This window comes from Erigeron canadensis, chromosome 1 (assembly GCF_010389155.1).
Source record: "Erigeron canadensis isolate Cc75 chromosome 1, C_canadensis_v1, whole genome shotgun sequence".
In the NCBI taxonomy this organism is placed as follows: domain Eukaryota; kingdom Viridiplantae; phylum Streptophyta; class Magnoliopsida; order Asterales; family Asteraceae; genus Erigeron; species Erigeron canadensis.
The window spans coordinates 47,701,588-47,717,679 of NC_057761.1; the positions used below are offsets into that span (position 1 = coordinate 47,701,588).

Below are 16,092 nucleotides of genomic sequence, written 5' to 3' on the forward strand. Positions count from 1 at the left end.
ATAGAAAACAAAAACAAAAATCACCCCGAGTAGAAATTGGGTGGGGAATGGTTTATTGCTAGTGTGGTGAGGAGTGGTTGGTGATGCAAGTCTTCAAAAATATACTTGAATGTATGTGAGATGTGAGCCTCTTTAAAGGGTAAGAGGTGAAAAAGATATTTTTATGTCAGTAAAAACCTTTTTCACTGATTTTTTATAATTGTTATCTTACACCCCATATGTTTCAAACAAAACTAGAACAACTAGATCAAGAGTATTTAAGTAATCAAATTTCATAAACTAGTTTTAGTATCAACTTTTAAAAGCATCAACTTCATTGGAACATGATATTACATAGGTATATCAATATCAAAATTTACCAATACAAGACCATTATGGTAGTACGTTATTGCTAAATAAGAATGTGTATAATATAATTTTTATTCTCATTGTATACATTTCTGATATTTTATCATTATTATATGAACATATGTACTAAAAAATATATATATTCTCAAAATTGACCTATTATCACTTTTCGAATAAAATTTTATAATCACCAGGCTATTGATTTACAAATAATATATAATAATATCCTTTGGATATAGATATAGATATCAAGTGTTCAATCGTCATGTCTTGTATGGCTGAATGTATTTTCTTATTTTAGATAGTTACTAAGAACAGTCTCTTTACTCCGTCATGATATGGATAAGGTCGTCTCATTTTAACTTTTTTTATACACCATCAAGGGACTCAAAATGACATTGGTTGGTTAAATACTTTTACAAATTATACATCCAACCACTTATTACACCTAACTTTTAATGACTAAAAAAAGAGGTCCTAGGGTTTTCCATTTTTTATAACTAAATTGTTATAAACCAATTTACCTTTTTTATTTACTTATTGTTTATAAAACATTAATTTGAAATAGTTATAATATTTTTAATGAACTTAATTTATATTATATAAATTTAACTCTTAAATAACTACACTATCTTTTAGATGAAGTATTTTAACTTAATAACCACACTGTTATAACCTGTCATCTATTACCATCATTATCGTGTACACCTTTGCATTACACGACACTAGTTATTAAATAATAATAATAGTACTTCCAGAAGTAGAATGGCCCACCACCCACTGACCCTTAGCTTATTTGAATAGTCGTAAAAACAAACAAGCAAACAAACATCACCAGCAGTTGTTAATCAGTTATTTTCACCTCCCATTTCTTCTCCACTAATTCACCAACCACCTCCCACCACCACCAACCCCCACCAAATAATTAGGGTTTCATTTCCCCCCCCCAAATTATAATATTCCAATCAACACATAATTATGCATCATACTCCTCCACCGGAATCACAATCACCATCACCACCACCACTGGAATCACAATCCCAACCACCACCACCGCCGCCTCCGCCGTTGAATATGATGAACTCAATCGAGGATCCGTCAACTTCAATTTGGGACTGGTCTCAGTTTCTCGATTTCAATTTCGAAGATCAATTACCTTTACCGTCGGAAAACACCGCTCACTCGCCGGTCATTATTCCTACTTTTCAGGAGGACCTTATTCCAGTTGAAGATGATCATTTTCCGGTAACTGATTATACTAATAACAACGACAACAACATTAATAATGATGATGATAATGATATTGATAATAATAATAATAATAGTGTTGGTAGGGTTAGGAAAAGGGATCCGAGAATCGCGTGTTCGAATTTCTTAGCGGGTCGGATACCTTGTGCTTGTCCTGAACTTGATGCACAGTTAGCTGCAGAGGAAGAGGAACGACAAGCGGTTGCGAAAAAGAAGAAACGAACGGCTACGAATGGGTCGGGTTCGAGATGTCAGGTTCCGGGTTGTGAAGTTGATATAAGTGAGCTGAAAGGTTATCATAAAAGACATAGGGTTTGTCTTACATGTGCTACTGCTTCTTGTGTCTTTCTTGATGGTACTAATAAAAGATATTGCCAACAATGTGGCAAGTAAGTCGATTTTTTTTCCTTTTATTTATTTATTTATTTTTTAATTCGTATCTATCGTGTAATTCGTTAGCATCTTTTAGTTTAGGGTTTAGGTAATAATGTTAATTGGTACTAGGTGTTTTAGTAAGGTAATTAGTGGATGAATAAGGAAATGAAAACGTAGTTTTTGTTTTTCTTGTTGGTAGACAAGAAAAATTTAATCTTGTGTCTGATTTTAGTTTTGTTAATCGATTTGTTAATTCGGATTTACTGTAGATCGAAGGGATTTGTCTACTACAGGTTAGGCGGTGTGGAGTGCACACATATAGGAGCTAACCTCAATAGCATTCATGGTAGTTATTTGGCAATGATTTTTCCCACCAAAACAAACGGGTTCCACCCCTTTCTGCCAACCAACAGTTTTATTACCCAATGTTTGTCACTAGTAGATTTTGGTCTCACATGTATATAATGATATCTGTTTTTTGCTTTTGTTTTCGTTTCCAATAAATATGAATGTCATTCTGGACTATCCGTATAAGATTTATCTAACCTTAAGTAATTATAGGATTGAAATACTGTAGTTTAAAAGTGTTCAGATCTAAGGTTTTACCTTAGTATACCTTTTAAGATTTACTGATCCCTGTTCACTCCCACAAATAGTTGTAACATTGAGTTGAGTTTAGTGAAGGAAAGATAAATAATGATCTTAATACTGATCCTCGGTACCATATATTAAAAGGGATTCGTTCTGTACAGTATGTTCATATGTTTTCTAAGTTTTGGGAAATAGGGATGCCTTGACTAAGAAGGGTACTGTATAACTATATCAGTGGACGATAATTAGATTCATGAGAGCTAACTCATGTAGTGTTAAGGACTTAAGGTATAATAGAAGATTATGGATGGTCGATGGATATATAGTTTTTATACGTCTTCTAAATGAATTTGCCGGTGTGCGAATACGGGAAGCTTTTTTCTTTGCTGTCTCATTAGAGCTAACTCGACTTTTGGTTTTATTATATGATTGGACACAGCTGAAAATTGATGACAAAAACAGGTCAATCTATGTAGCATAGTAAGTTGTTGTATGTCAAGGTTCACATCAATGATTAATCTTATCCTCAATACCATGATATATGGGTTCTGTTGTCTAGGATACGTAAATACTTTCCTTTAGTTTTGGGAAATAGGGATTTGTTGTTTGAAGTCTGAACAAATATGGTATTGACCAATAATAGAAAGCCTGCAAAGTATATAAGTCTGTTAATGGACCTGTTATTTAAATATTGCTAATTTTCTTGTTGTTTTCATAGAGCCAATTAAAGTATTAGACATTTATGGGTTAAATAAAGATAGCCGAGTACCACTGAAAAATGATAAGTACTAACTTCATATAAAGAAAAGAAGCTCCACAATCTTTTTAGCTCTTATAGTTTCATGTTAGGGGGATGCTGAGTGCGTATTCGTTTGTTTACAGTTAATCAATGACAGACAAAAGTAATGTAAACCTGAACAATTAGGGCTACAATGACGTAAGCTGCACATTGGATAAGTTAAAGATTAGGCTATGATAATGGCTTTATTTTAGAGTGGATTTCACCAACTGCTGTGTTTAAGCTCATGATGACATACTTGTTAGAGGAAACTTACTCTAACGAGTAATTTATTCATAGGTTTCTGCAATTGCTTAGCTATGATCTCTTAAACGCTAGTGCCACTTGTGAAAAAAAAATCATTGACTCACTTACATATTTGTGCAACGGAGATACCAAATTTTTGTAGGATGTTCATACATTAAAATTGAAATCACAGAAAAGAACAAAAGAAGATGGAGACTGATTTGGTATCTCAAAATCTCACTTATCTGGCCAAATTTTGGCGCTCATATTAAAGCACCACAAATTTTTAAGTTAATTTCGAGAGCTGATTAATGTATTACAACATGAGCAACAAAGCGCAAATTTGTAAAATCACATGGATCTATCTAGGTATGTTGCAAAATCTAACACTAGCATTCCATTACATCATAGCATTTTTATTTTGCAATTTTTTAGTGTTATATAATAATGCACGTGTCATTAGAATTTCTCTTGATTGTCGGTTCTTTAGAACCGGTATTGAATATGGAAATTAGATTTTTGGTAAATTTTATGCTACAAGTGAATCATAGAGCAATGAGAGGATAAATTATATCAACTGATTTGCATTTATCTTTCTTATTTTAATATGCTGACAAAGTCACGATGTTGTAGGTTTCATGTGCTGTCAGATTTTGATGAGGGTAAACGTAGTTGCAGAAGAAAATTAGAACGCCATAATAACCGACGTAGAAGAAAATCTTCAGAATCCAAAGGATCTGGAGTTCAATCAGTAGATTATGATGATGGTTATGATGAAGCTAAAAAAGGTGCCAATAACCTCAACTAATATTTCTTTTTGTCCATGGTGTAACTTGTAAGATGGTATTCCTTCCTATCTTCAATGAGAGAAACAAACAGTGAAAACTAGTTTTTTTTTTCTTTCTTTTTTGAAATGCAATTATTCATACATTCGTCCCCAATGGGATTTGGATCAACTACCCCTTGGTTAATGGTGTATCTTGATTACCATTAGGCCAAAGGCCCTTTGGTAAATGTCAAAGGATGAGATCGTGAAAAAGGAAATTGTAGTTTTGATGATTAAATGTTGGAGTAATTTAATATGCATCCTTTGGGAGTATTTGTAGTTGCATTCTTGAATTGGTTCACCATATGTAGGTTTCCAATGTTTGAGTTGATTGATGCTTTGCTTCTGATATATGTGATCAGATAAATCAGTTTTTAGATGTTAAGTTTCCATACTAGTTGCAACAAAACTGGTTATTGAAGGGGTAAAAAAAAGTCTCCAATTTCATGTTTTCATTTGGATTTTATATGGATCATTGTTTTCGATCCCAAAACTAATTTCATGTTTTAGGTACCAAATCCACAAGTAGTGAATTAGCAGGAGAGAAGCCATTCTTAGCAACCGAAGGGCATACATCTATACTGAGCTCCATTCATTCCCAAAATATTCAGAGTGATAGCATTGCATCTTTGGCTGTATCTGGCGAAACTCAAACTGATGAAGAGAAAGAAAAGGGGACAAATTCTCCATCTTTTTGCGATGATAAGAATGGTTTTTCCTCTATGGTATATGGTTTTATAAACTGTAGGTTTGTCATACCTTTTAGTTGTTTGAATGTTACCACTTACGTGCGCATTCATATAAATTTTATTGCAGTGCCAAACTGGTCGGATATCATTTAAGCTTTATGATTGGAATCCGGCAGAGTTTCCACGTAGACTCCGACATCAAGTACTATTATTATCACTCCGTAATATTTACTAGCATTTGAAGTAGAGGTGGCAAAAATGGGTGGGGCGGGTTTGGTAATGGGTCAACACTGTGTCTGGGTCAAATTCGGTAATTTCTTTGTAAACGTCTGGGTGGGTTTATCCAAAGCACTTTCTGTCCAACATATTTATTCTTTCTATAGATAGTCCGTGTGCCAAGTATGTTTGCCAAGTTGTATTATTTCAATAATAATAATCTAATATTTGGAATGAACTTTATTTAAAATGTTTAATGCATTAAAAAAAAGCTGTGCAACCTTCAATCCATTTGAACCATTTGAGCCGTTCCCCTTTAACACTAGAGATAAATCGGAACTTGAATTAACCCATTCATATGTAAAAGGGTTTGAATTGCCACCTCGGTTATAGAGATTTTAAATAGCTGTATATCTACCAGGTGAGTGACATGAGTACGTGGTTTACAGATATTTCAGTGGTTGGCCACCATGCCAGTTGAATTGGAAGGATACATTCGTCCTGGATGTACAATCTTGACTATATTTATCGCAATGCCAAGGTTTATGTGGGTGAAGGTGACGTCTTTTTCTTTGAATTATGGTTTTTTATTTATCAGACTAATGTTATATGTCTGTTCGATATTCAAGTTTTACCCTTATAGGCATTTACGCACGTAATACAACTACATAGATATTATCTGAAATAAGGTAAATTCTTGAACAGTTGAGTGAAGATCCAGTTGTATGTATACATGACCTACTTGCATCACCAAGAAGCTTGCTTTCTGGACGTGATACATTTTTTGTTAATTTAAACAGCATGATCTTCAGTGTCATGAAAGGTTTGTTCACTTCAATGTCTTCCTATTACATCATAAGTACTATTTTCAATTTGTTTTGTTGACCAAATGGGCACTTCTTCCGTGACCTTCAAGGTTAAATTGCAAATTAGTAAGTATATAATATTAATACCTATGTCTAATATGGACTTGTTAGTCTCATTATTGATAAAAAAAAAACTTGTGGATTAATTTGTGCCATCTTGAGGATTTAAAACAAGTAATGATGATATGAAAACCTGACTAGTGACTCCATAAATTAGTAATTATCATGCTATCTTATATCTGCATTGAGAATTATAATATTATGTCTCTAGACTAAACATAAAATGTAACTAGGAAAAAGAGAATGAGATAAAGGAAAGATATAGTTGAAACACAGCTTTTCTTCTAGTTATCACCAACACTTTGTCATCAGAATATATAACATCTTTATCATATTAGGATGGATATTACTGAATCCATAAATATGCCAACACAATCTTAAATATATCATCAAGTACTATTAAAAGAGTGACTGCAATATTGTATCATGCTGTGTTTATGTGCATTAAACGGTTGACGGGCGCAGGTGGAAGGTCCGTGATAAAAGTTAAAGCAGGGGAGAAGTCTCCAAAGCTTCATTATGTTCAGCCTACGTTCTTTGAAGCCGGCAAACCCATAGAGTTTTTGGCATGTGGAAGTAATTTGCTTCAGCCAAGACTCAGGTACATTCATTTTGTAATACCCTTGACTGAAAAGATCGATTTTGCCATAATGTGTTTCAAATGAATAGCATACCAATCAAATGCTTAGTTTATTTGAGTAATATTTCTATCTTATTATTTACATGTCATCTTTCATTTGGGCACTGAGATATGGAAAACATTGGATCCGAGGATCATCAAGCTTTTTTACAAAAGCTGTTATTAACGGAAACTTTTAAATTGTATTACTCCATTTTCTCCAATCTGTATTAAATGATGGTTATTCAATTAAATGCAGGTTTCTAGTATCCTTTGCTGGCCAGTATATGACAAACAATGTGAGTGTTGTACCATCGAGCAAAAAAAATGAGGCCTCGACGAATAGCATCAATCAGCAGTTTCTGAATATATGTGTTCCCCACACTGAATTGGATGTTTTTGGCCCCGGGTTTATTGAGGTTTGGTTCGTTGTTTTTCTGTATCTATATGCATCAAGATATTGGAAGTTCTTTTTGCTACTTGTAGATTTATATAAGCATCTTTCCTGAAATTGTCAAATGTTTGATCTTCTTCAAACTGTCATGAGCTAGTTATGAAGTTTTAATTAGAAGTGGCAATTTCTACCTTTATATATTAACGTGGTTATTTTTTGTTTGTCTCAAAAAGGTCAAATGAGCTGTAAGTCGTCAACAACCTATTTTTTAATGCATCCTACCTTCTAGGTCCCTTGTTCGAGATTCTGGCTATTATTTTATCATAGTTAATGGATTAATGACATTTTTTTCCAAAACATAAAACAAATTAATTTGCTTTTAACCACTAAGAAAATAACCTGTTTCAGCATAAATCCTTTTTGGTCCATTTTGTCGCATCTAGTTTGGTGATTGTGACATCTTATGGTTTATAATTGCCCCGGCGTTTCTTTTGAAGGTTGAAAACGAATCCGGTCTGTCCAATTTCGTTCCAATTCTCGTTGCAGACGAAGAAGTATGTTCGGAGATTAAAAGAATGCAGATGAAATATTATTCAACTTTTCATTCTCGTGATGCAGAGTCTACATCTACAACTAGTTCTTGTGAAGTTGCTGTTAACAAGTTTTCTGAATTGCTCGTAGATATGGCATGGTTACTCAAACAGCCTATTATAGAAAACACAGAGTGTGATATTATGTCATCACAACTACATAGATTCAATTTGGTAATTAATTTTCTGATTGACTATGAGTCGACCACGGTTTTGAAGAGAGTATTACACTGCTTGAAGATGAGAATGATCAAAAGCGGTGGTTTTGATGGGACATTGCTTCAGGGGACTGTGAATCATGCTACAAAGGTTCTTAATCAGCGTTTGGAGAAAAAAGTAAACCTGGGGTTTCATCCGACAGATAATTTGGCAAAAGACGATGATGTAAGCTACAAAGAGCAGCTGCGTCCTTTCATTTCAATCGTTAATCAGGTAAAGGAATCACGTGTTTAATCTTATTTGCACCCAAGAGAATTCCTTTGCCCCCTTCCTATCTTCCTTAAAAATGAAAGGATATAACTGGGGTGTTTGCAATGCTTTGAAATCGAGTGCCTGATTATTAATTTTTAAAGTTTCAGTTATCAAGTTAATGGTTGGATAAATGGATTTTTTTCTGATCACCTGATTATTTTGGGGACCAATAATTAACCAGTTTCGTGTCAGCTACAATGAAACTAATTGTTTTCTTGTTACTACACATTTCTTAAACATGAACTAAATTAAGATAACGTCTCTTATTATTTCTTACAAAATTGTTTTTTTTACTCATTAATTTTCTGTTTATTTAGTGGTTAAACTCATAATTAAAGTTTAACAGAGAAAACCTTGTAAATCACTATTTTCAACGGTCTGTTTCACCTGCAGAATCTTTTACTCCTTCAAACTGAATGTACCATGCTTTAAAACTTGCAGGATATGCAAAAAAGTGAAAAAGTTGCGCTCCTAAATGCCGATTGTGTTATGAGTGTGACACCCTACAAGGAACAACTGGAGAAACCCTCAAATCGTACATTTACTTATTATAATACCAGTAGATTATTTACCCCCCGTCCTCTCATCTTAACCATTGCTTTGGTTACAATATGTTTTGGTATTTGCGCAGTTGTTTTGCACCCTCAAAAGGCTACTGCAATTGCCGTAACTATTCATAGGTGTTTGTTTGATGATAAATAGTCTTTCATTTATAAATCTTGTACCCGTTGAAGGGCTAGTTTGTAAATTAACTGTTGTATGCTAGATTAACCATAGAATGAGTTAGCGAAAATATTTTTGCTTGTATTCTTTGTTGAAAAGATCTAATTGTTTCTTTGAATTGTAAATAATTGCCTAATTTGCAATTATCATCCCTCGGGAAGTCCTTTTGGCACCATTTTCATATAGACATTTACTTTGTTTGAACGACACGGAAGGGTTGGCAATTTCGTTCTTTGAGTTATGTTGATGGGTTTGGTCCAAATGGAACTTGGGAAAGTATTCGACCTAAACTGAATCAGCAATCCAATACATGATGTTATGCACAACATGAACACGATGTGCATGAAACCTCTAAATGGGAGCAAAGGGCTTTTGGCCTCGCAGTATTAGAATGATCGATAAAATTAAGAGTATGTGCGTTTCAATTATTCTTTGAGATGATTCCTGTAAATTATAGTATAAAGCAAACTCAAAATTTGTAGTTTGGTTACTGGATGCCTGTGTATGGATAAAGCAGGCTCAATATGTGTCAACAAATATATAATATAATCAATGAAAAGTCCTAATAAAGCTCCAGTTCGTGATATAATGGTATATAAACAAAACTTCCAACCACAATCAAAACCACAATATGGATGTTAACTTTGTGATATACTTAACACGATCAGGGCACCCCTTAAAAAGTCGCTCGGAATATTCCAAATTTTAAATATATAAGAATGAATTAATTTATACCCTTTACAACGATAATTGTGCCTTTATGGTCACATCATCTAACACATCATATCTTTATAAATTTTTAAAAATCCACATTTCATCTTCAATTTTACAAATATCTTTACCCTCCACATAATTTCTATCTCAACACTTACCCATTAGGGCGTTAGAGCTTTTTTTTTTTTTTTGCCTCACACTATTTTGTTCATCCATTCCCCCACTCACCACTTGCAATTTTATATATATAAAAAAAGAATCTAGCCGTTAATTTGCTCCAATAATCGAAAATGTGACGACCCCCACTCTACCCTCTGTGGTAAATTTTCCCTCACTTTTCCTCCCCTCATCGTCCACAGCGGTGTTCCCACACGATGAAGGAGAATCTGGCAACCCCCTTAATCCATTACACAATATCTATATAAACAAATTTTTGTTTATTTTAGACCCGCACTATCACATGAACCAAAGCAAATCCATGCTTTTATGTAAAACACCTCCTTAAAGCATCTTTGGATGGATACAATCACTCTAGTGGATATTCAAGGGTCTTTGTAAATGGTAACTGTTAACCATCTTCAAGTTTGCAAACCAAAAAAAAAAAGAAAAAGGAAAAAGAATATTATTACACATTTAAAAACGGGATACATATAGCATCAGTACGTATCCTATGATTAGAATTGAGACATGGGAAGGACGTTTCAAAGAATTTCACAAATAAAGTCTCTGCAGGACTCAAACCTGCTTCACAGAATGAGTGAAATTCCTTTTAATATCTTTTCCATATCTCGAACTCGAAACCTCCAACATGGAAAACCGATGCTCAACCATTGAGCTATAATGAAAAGTACTATTTTTTTTATTTAATCTTATCTTTTAATTTTAAGACGTTATAACCATATGAATATATTATATCAAACTTTATCTGATGCAGCTTGCTTAGTTTGGTTTGGTTTAGTTGTAAAATAAGAAATGTATGAGCAGAAGCATACAAATGAGACGTGAATGTCTCAATTAAAAACGAAAATTGACACCAAACAAATGGTATGGGAAAAGAATTTGGGTGTGTGTAACTTGTCTTCGGCTACTACTGTAGGAACGAAACTTTGTTCTTGTTCATTGTATGTAAGTTTGTCTCAAAACTGAACAAATTGTGTAAGAAATCAGCCGGTACTAACGTGACACCATCAAACATCTGATACGTGGCCCAATGAGAGACCACCACATAAGCATTTAACAGATTATTTACACGATTCATTTAATTTTGAGACAAGCTTACATGCAATGAACTAAAACAAAGTTTCTTTCCTACCATAGTAGCTGAAGACAAGTTACATACACACCCAAATTCTTATCCCATGTACTTTTATTTGATTTCCAACTCCCAAAAATAAATGGGACTTTTCTTAATTACTATGTGCTTTTTAAGCTCGCAGCAACTACAGCTCCTCATACAAAGAAGAGTGTTATTACAAAATAAATGTAATTAGCTGTTTTACTTTGATTATTGTAAAAAGTATTAATATGAAACAAATAGTACAAGATGTTGAACCTGTACTAGATTATGATAAATTGATACACAAAAATTTACTAATCATAAATATTGATATTGATATACTATGATTTTCATGATGCACGATAATTTTCAGTAAAAAGAAACTGTTTTATTTGTTTTACTTAAATATTTATTTTAATTTAATATACTTAGAATCGTTTTAATTACCTTAAATTGACTTCCAAAATAAGACCGCAAAAAAATCCAGCCGGAGTTTGAACTCCGTTTTGTAAAAAAAAAACCCACAATTTTTCCATTTAAACTTACTTCATGGTCTTCTAAATGACTTTATGTAAGTATTAGGATAATGATAAAAATAAAATAAAATAAAAAGAAAGAGTTAAAAAACTAATCCCACAGAAATAGACGGGGGGTGACTTTTGACTAACCCCGCTCATTTCAGCACGACTGTGGCCGGTTTTTTAGCTACTTTTTGTTTGCTTTGCTTTGCGTTGCCTTTCTTTCTCTCTTTCTTTTGCGTCTTTATATACACCACCAGACCACTCTTTTCCATTCATTTTTATATATATACAGAATAAATATATATCTACATATCTACCTATCTATATCCATATATATATTCTATATATAGATTGATTACGCTTTCATCGCCTACACGTATCATCATCATCATCATCATCATCATCATATCTGCTTTCTTTCTGTATAGCCGTCTATCTTTCGCTTTTAACATATCTGATTAAAACTCGGTAAGTCCTCACCCTTTTTCATTTTTTTTTTTATATTTATTATTATTATTATTATTAAATATCTATCTATCATCATCGTCATAGGAATTATTCTATCTATCTTTGTGTTTGTTTGTTTGGTGAGCTGATTTTTTAATACTTTATTTTTAGTATTCTTTATGTAATTCTTTTTAATTATATTATTATTATTATCATGTTTGGGCTTTTACTGATTCATTTGTTTAACCTTTTTGGTGACTGTAAATTTTATGTGTTACTTGTTTTTTTTTTCTTTATTGCCAAATTTGTAACACAAATAAGGAAAAAAAACGACAAGGTGCCACGTGTATCAAATACATACATACATACATAACATACATATAAATATATAAGTGATTGAGGTCCGGGGATTGTCATGTCCGCGGAGACGGCCTTGTGGTGTGATCGAGAAAGAGACATCCTCTGTAAGTGATGAACATGGTAGCACACGTTTTTAAAAACTATGACGTGTCATCATCCTCTTTGTTATTGTTTTAGTACAAATATGTTTATAATAATAGGATATATGTATTATGTATATGTAAATAGATAATTATGGATAGTTATGTTTAAGGTAGGTCTCTCTGTCCAATGTTGATTGCATGTTGGATGGTGGACCACAAAAAATTTGATGGAGTTCGTTTATTAAATCAAGATAATTATTCACATACTTTGTTTATATTCACTATTATTAGGAAAACGATGTTTATTAGATTAGATTAGATTTTGGTACATATTCAGGTACGATTGTCACAACATAAAGTACCATTTCATTATTATCAAAATTACTTATTGGCTAAATGCATATATAGACTTTCAATATCATTATGTACTAAAGCCTAGAGGTGTCAATTTCGATCAGTTTACATGGGACAAGTTGGGTTCGTTTTAGTCTCAAATGGGGTGTATAGCAAAAATGGATATTGAAGGGCTAATCGGGATGAAAGTTGGCCAAATTGTATTTTAAATGCATACAACCTCCTACATGATTGTATCTACTGGTTTAACTTATCATTATAGTCATATTTAGCTCATTTATTATTTGTTAAAACCTTAAAAACTGGGAGTATGTATGTTATTTGAGTCACCTAACCTGAATCTACTTGAATTATACTTAAAAACCAGCCTTTTTAACGAGAATGCACTTTTTGAACCATTGCCCACATGGCCCCTCCTTTTATCTACACCTACACCGCTTTTATGACTCATTTAGAACTTGTTAATGAAAGCTGATTCTTAAAATTAATTTTCGCTATTTAATCTATTTGAAACTGTGAGCATCTTGTTTCTTTTGTGGTTTTTATTAGTTTGCATTCCAAATGTTCTGTTTTCATTTTTAAGAAATAAAGTTTTGTGACAGATAACGAAAGTTGCAGATCATTAATATGGATATATATTCTCGTAAACGAGTTGTTGGCCTGAGTTCTAGTCCTACAAAGGGATCAACTTCTGCTACACGTGATAATGTTGGCTCTAGAGAAGAACCTATTCAATTGTGCAATAGAATTGGATGCAGTGGCAGACTTAACCATGCACAACATGCTTTTAATTATTTAAGGCCTTCTTCTGGTTCTTCAAACATCCATACGAAAAAGCATGACTCTAATAGTTCAGAAAGAAGTCAAGTCAAACTTAAGTCAAAATCCAGAGATACCAAGTCAAACAAGGGTGTACTCAATATGGAGCCGGTTGGCAGGGCAGTTGAAGCGGGGCCATCGAGGGTAAGGAAGGTGCATGGTCTTGCAAACCGAGATGGTCAATCGGGCTCGTTTGATCGTGGAAGGAAGGAAGACACAGTCAAAAAGAAGACAAATGAAGGTGAAACAAGCTCATCTGCAAGAGGTAATAGGATCAGTCAGAGATTATTAGACGGGGAGAGCGGGTCCCTATCCTCCTTTAGAAGTTCGATTTCCGGTTCTAGACACTCAAGAAGCTGGAATGCTTGCAGAGGAAGTGGTGTTTCATCTGTAAGGACTCGGAGGTCTGTCAGTCAACATGGAAATGAGTCTCCAGTTCAGTCTTCTCGGGAGACGATGGATAATGTGGATACCATTGCAAATGTAATGAGTTATATCGTTGGAGGTTATATTTTTGTGAAAATGAACTGTGGATAATGGTTGTGTATTGTTTTGCAGATGCTACTAGCACTTGAGAGGATTGATCAAGAAGAGGGATTAACATATGAGGTAAGCTGTTTTTAAAAAAGAAAAATAATTTTAGTCCAACTTGCCAATATATATTATGTGGTAAAATGGGTGTGTCAAGCCGATTGAGGAACGGGCCAAACAAGTGTAGGTGAATGTTTAGTACTGTTTGAAGCGGGTCAGGTGTGGGTCGGGTCAGATCGATTCACAAACTAAATTAATACTCATATTGTTGTTACAGTGCCCTTGAGCGTTGGCTCTTGTGGCATGTATGATGACCCATCAACCTGTAGCTTGTGGGTTTAAGTCCCATGGTGGACGTATTGTCGATATGTGTGGAATTCTTGTGGATTTGTTTAGCTGACTTTCTAAAAAATATTATTGTTACACTAACCTATTTTACTTTGAGGTTTTATAAATATTGACCTGTTTTCAGTTCAGTTATATTTTGTTATAGCAACTTTACCCTTTTTGCCCCGTTGATATCACATATGATTCAAATTCGGTCCATTTAGACATAAGCGGTTTGAAATTTCCTTCTCTAATGACTAATTCATATTTGTTCATCTGCAGCAAATTATGGGAAATCCATTTCTAGGTGGCTTAAACTTATTTGATCAACATAGGGACATGAGACTAGACATTGATAACATGTCCTATGAGGTTTGCTGCTCTTTTTGTCTCCTTATAATATACTTCCTTTGCTCCAACAAATAGTCCATATTTACCCCTTTTGTTGTCAATTCAGTATCTTTAAATGTATACCGAATGCTTTTGCTTATAGGAACTATTAGCATTAGAGGAGGAAATGGGCATTGTGAGCACAGCAGTATCTGAAGAGGAGTTATCAAAATGTGTTAGAATTAGCATATACAAACCATTGTGTATGATGGAATGCAGAATGAGAGATGATCGGTGCTTGGATGACACAAAGTGCAGTATATGTCAGGTAGTCAAGTGTCTTTTATTTCAGATCAAGAGTTGGCACTTTTCACCCAAATACTTGTAAATGATTTAAGACTTGGGTTAGGCTTTAACTCTAATGGGTGAAATGGGTCAATCGCCAACTGGGTTAAAAGACATCCAAAGTCATGTATTGCTTTATCCAAAAAATTGATTATGTTTTAAGTTAGATCATCTTTGTAATCATGTTTAGGGCATATATCATAAAGTAAGAAACTTATATCAAAATTGTTCATTGGTCTTTTCCACCTGTTATATTCCTCACTAAATGATTACCCATATTGACGCGTTATCCAAACTGTTCGACCTGTCTAAATTTTAACCTCTACTTACATCATCTCAGATGTCATCTTTGACTTCTCATAATCTTTCATGCTATAATACAACCCCTATATATATGGTATTTGCAAGTTTCCAGTAAAATAAACATGTATTTGGATAACAGTTGGCTTTTTTCACCCATTATCCCCGGGAGTCATGATCACTGGATATATGAATATACAAATGTATCGTTTAGAGGGATCCCATCATGATTTCATTGGTCAACAACATTCACCTATCTATAAGCTAATCATTGTGTGTCTTTTCAGGAAGAGTTTATATCAGGTGATGAAATAGGAAGGGTAGGATGTGATCACGGTTACCATGCTCTGTGTATTAATCAGTGGTTGCGGTTAAAGAACTGGTGTCCCATTTGCAAGGCGTCGGTAAAACCATAAAACTCTTAATAAATATATATATAAGGTGGGTGCTTGATTTCTCTGTACAAATCTTTTCTTTCTTTGTTAATTGTACATAACTACATGGTTTCAAAGGACTAATAAAACCAGGCTTCTTAGCTTTGTATCAGAGTTGAATAATTCGCTTGGTATTAAGTTTGTAAGTTGTCACCTAGTCTTTTAACTAATTTTCATTTCTTTTTGTTTGTTACTTTTCTTCTATCTCTTC

At 33.6% G+C, this 16,092-nt stretch overlaps 2 protein-coding genes across 5 annotated transcripts; both read left to right on the plus strand.

Annotated features, from left to right (window-relative positions):
• The first annotated feature begins 1,188 nt into the window (after positions 1–1,188).
• LOC122578104 (squamosa promoter-binding-like protein 7) lies at positions 1,189–9,200 on the plus strand. 3 transcript variants are annotated; one of them, XM_043749995.1, is made up of 11 exons: positions 1,516–1,593; positions 1,674–1,985; positions 4,220–4,374; positions 4,923–5,137; positions 5,229–5,303; positions 5,767–5,874; positions 6,023–6,140; positions 6,709–6,844; positions 7,122–7,281; positions 7,754–8,278; positions 8,759–9,200. In XM_043749995.1, exons 1-11 carry the CDS (start codon positions 1,580–1,582, stop codon positions 9,017–9,019), a joined length of 2,079 nt encoding a protein of 692 aa, XP_043605930.1. In that variant the 5' UTR covers positions 1,516–1,579; the 3' UTR covers positions 9,020–9,200. The 3 variants fall into 3 exon arrangements, with proteins under 3 accessions (XP_043605923.1, XP_043605938.1, XP_043605930.1); XM_043749988.1 differs by having other exon boundaries at positions 1,189–1,985; XM_043750003.1 differs by lacking the exon at positions 8,759–9,200 and having other exon boundaries at positions 1,189–1,985; positions 7,122–7,286; positions 7,754–7,928.
• Positions 9,201–11,921: 2,721 nt separating this feature from the next.
• LOC122585041 (E3 ubiquitin-protein ligase MBR1-like) lies at positions 11,922–15,993 on the plus strand. 2 transcript variants are annotated; one of them, XM_043757173.1, is made up of 6 exons: positions 11,922–12,019; positions 13,398–14,097; positions 14,173–14,223; positions 14,755–14,844; positions 14,966–15,130; positions 15,735–15,993. In XM_043757173.1, the coding sequence occupies exons 2-6, from the start codon at positions 13,423–13,425 to the stop codon at positions 15,861–15,863; spliced, it is 1,110 nt and encodes a 369-aa protein (XP_043613108.1). In that variant the 5' UTR covers positions 11,922–12,019; positions 13,398–13,422; the 3' UTR covers positions 15,864–15,993. The 2 variants fall into 2 exon arrangements, with proteins under 2 accessions (XP_043613108.1, XP_043613174.1); XM_043757239.1 differs by lacking the exon at positions 11,922–12,019 and adding an exon at positions 12,447–12,462.
• Positions 15,994–16,092: the final 99 nt, after the last annotated feature.

Excerpts from the sequence above, each read along its gene's own strand:
- LOC122578104 (XM_043749988.1), top strand. The coding sequence starts at position 1,327 with ATGCATCATACTCCTCCACCGGAATCACAATCACCATCACCACCACCA. Across the intron at positions 1,986-4,219 it reads TATTGCCAACAATGTGGCAA|GTTTCATGTGCTGTCAGATT; the intron begins GTAAGTCGATTT and ends ACGATGTTGTAG. Across the intron at positions 6,845-7,121 it reads TTGCTTCAGCCAAGACTCAG|GTTTCTAGTATCCTTTGCTG; the intron begins GTACATTCATTT and ends AATTAAATGCAG.
- LOC122585041 (XM_043757173.1), top strand. The coding sequence starts at position 13,423 with ATGGATATATATTCTCGTAAACGAGTTGTTGGCCTGAGTTCTAGTCCT. Across the intron at positions 14,098-14,172 it reads ATGTGGATACCATTGCAAAT|ATGCTACTAGCACTTGAGAG; the intron begins GTAATGAGTTAT and ends ATTGTTTTGCAG. Across the intron at positions 14,224-14,754 it reads AAGAGGGATTAACATATGAG|CAAATTATGGGAAATCCATT; the intron begins GTAAGCTGTTTT and ends GTTCATCTGCAG.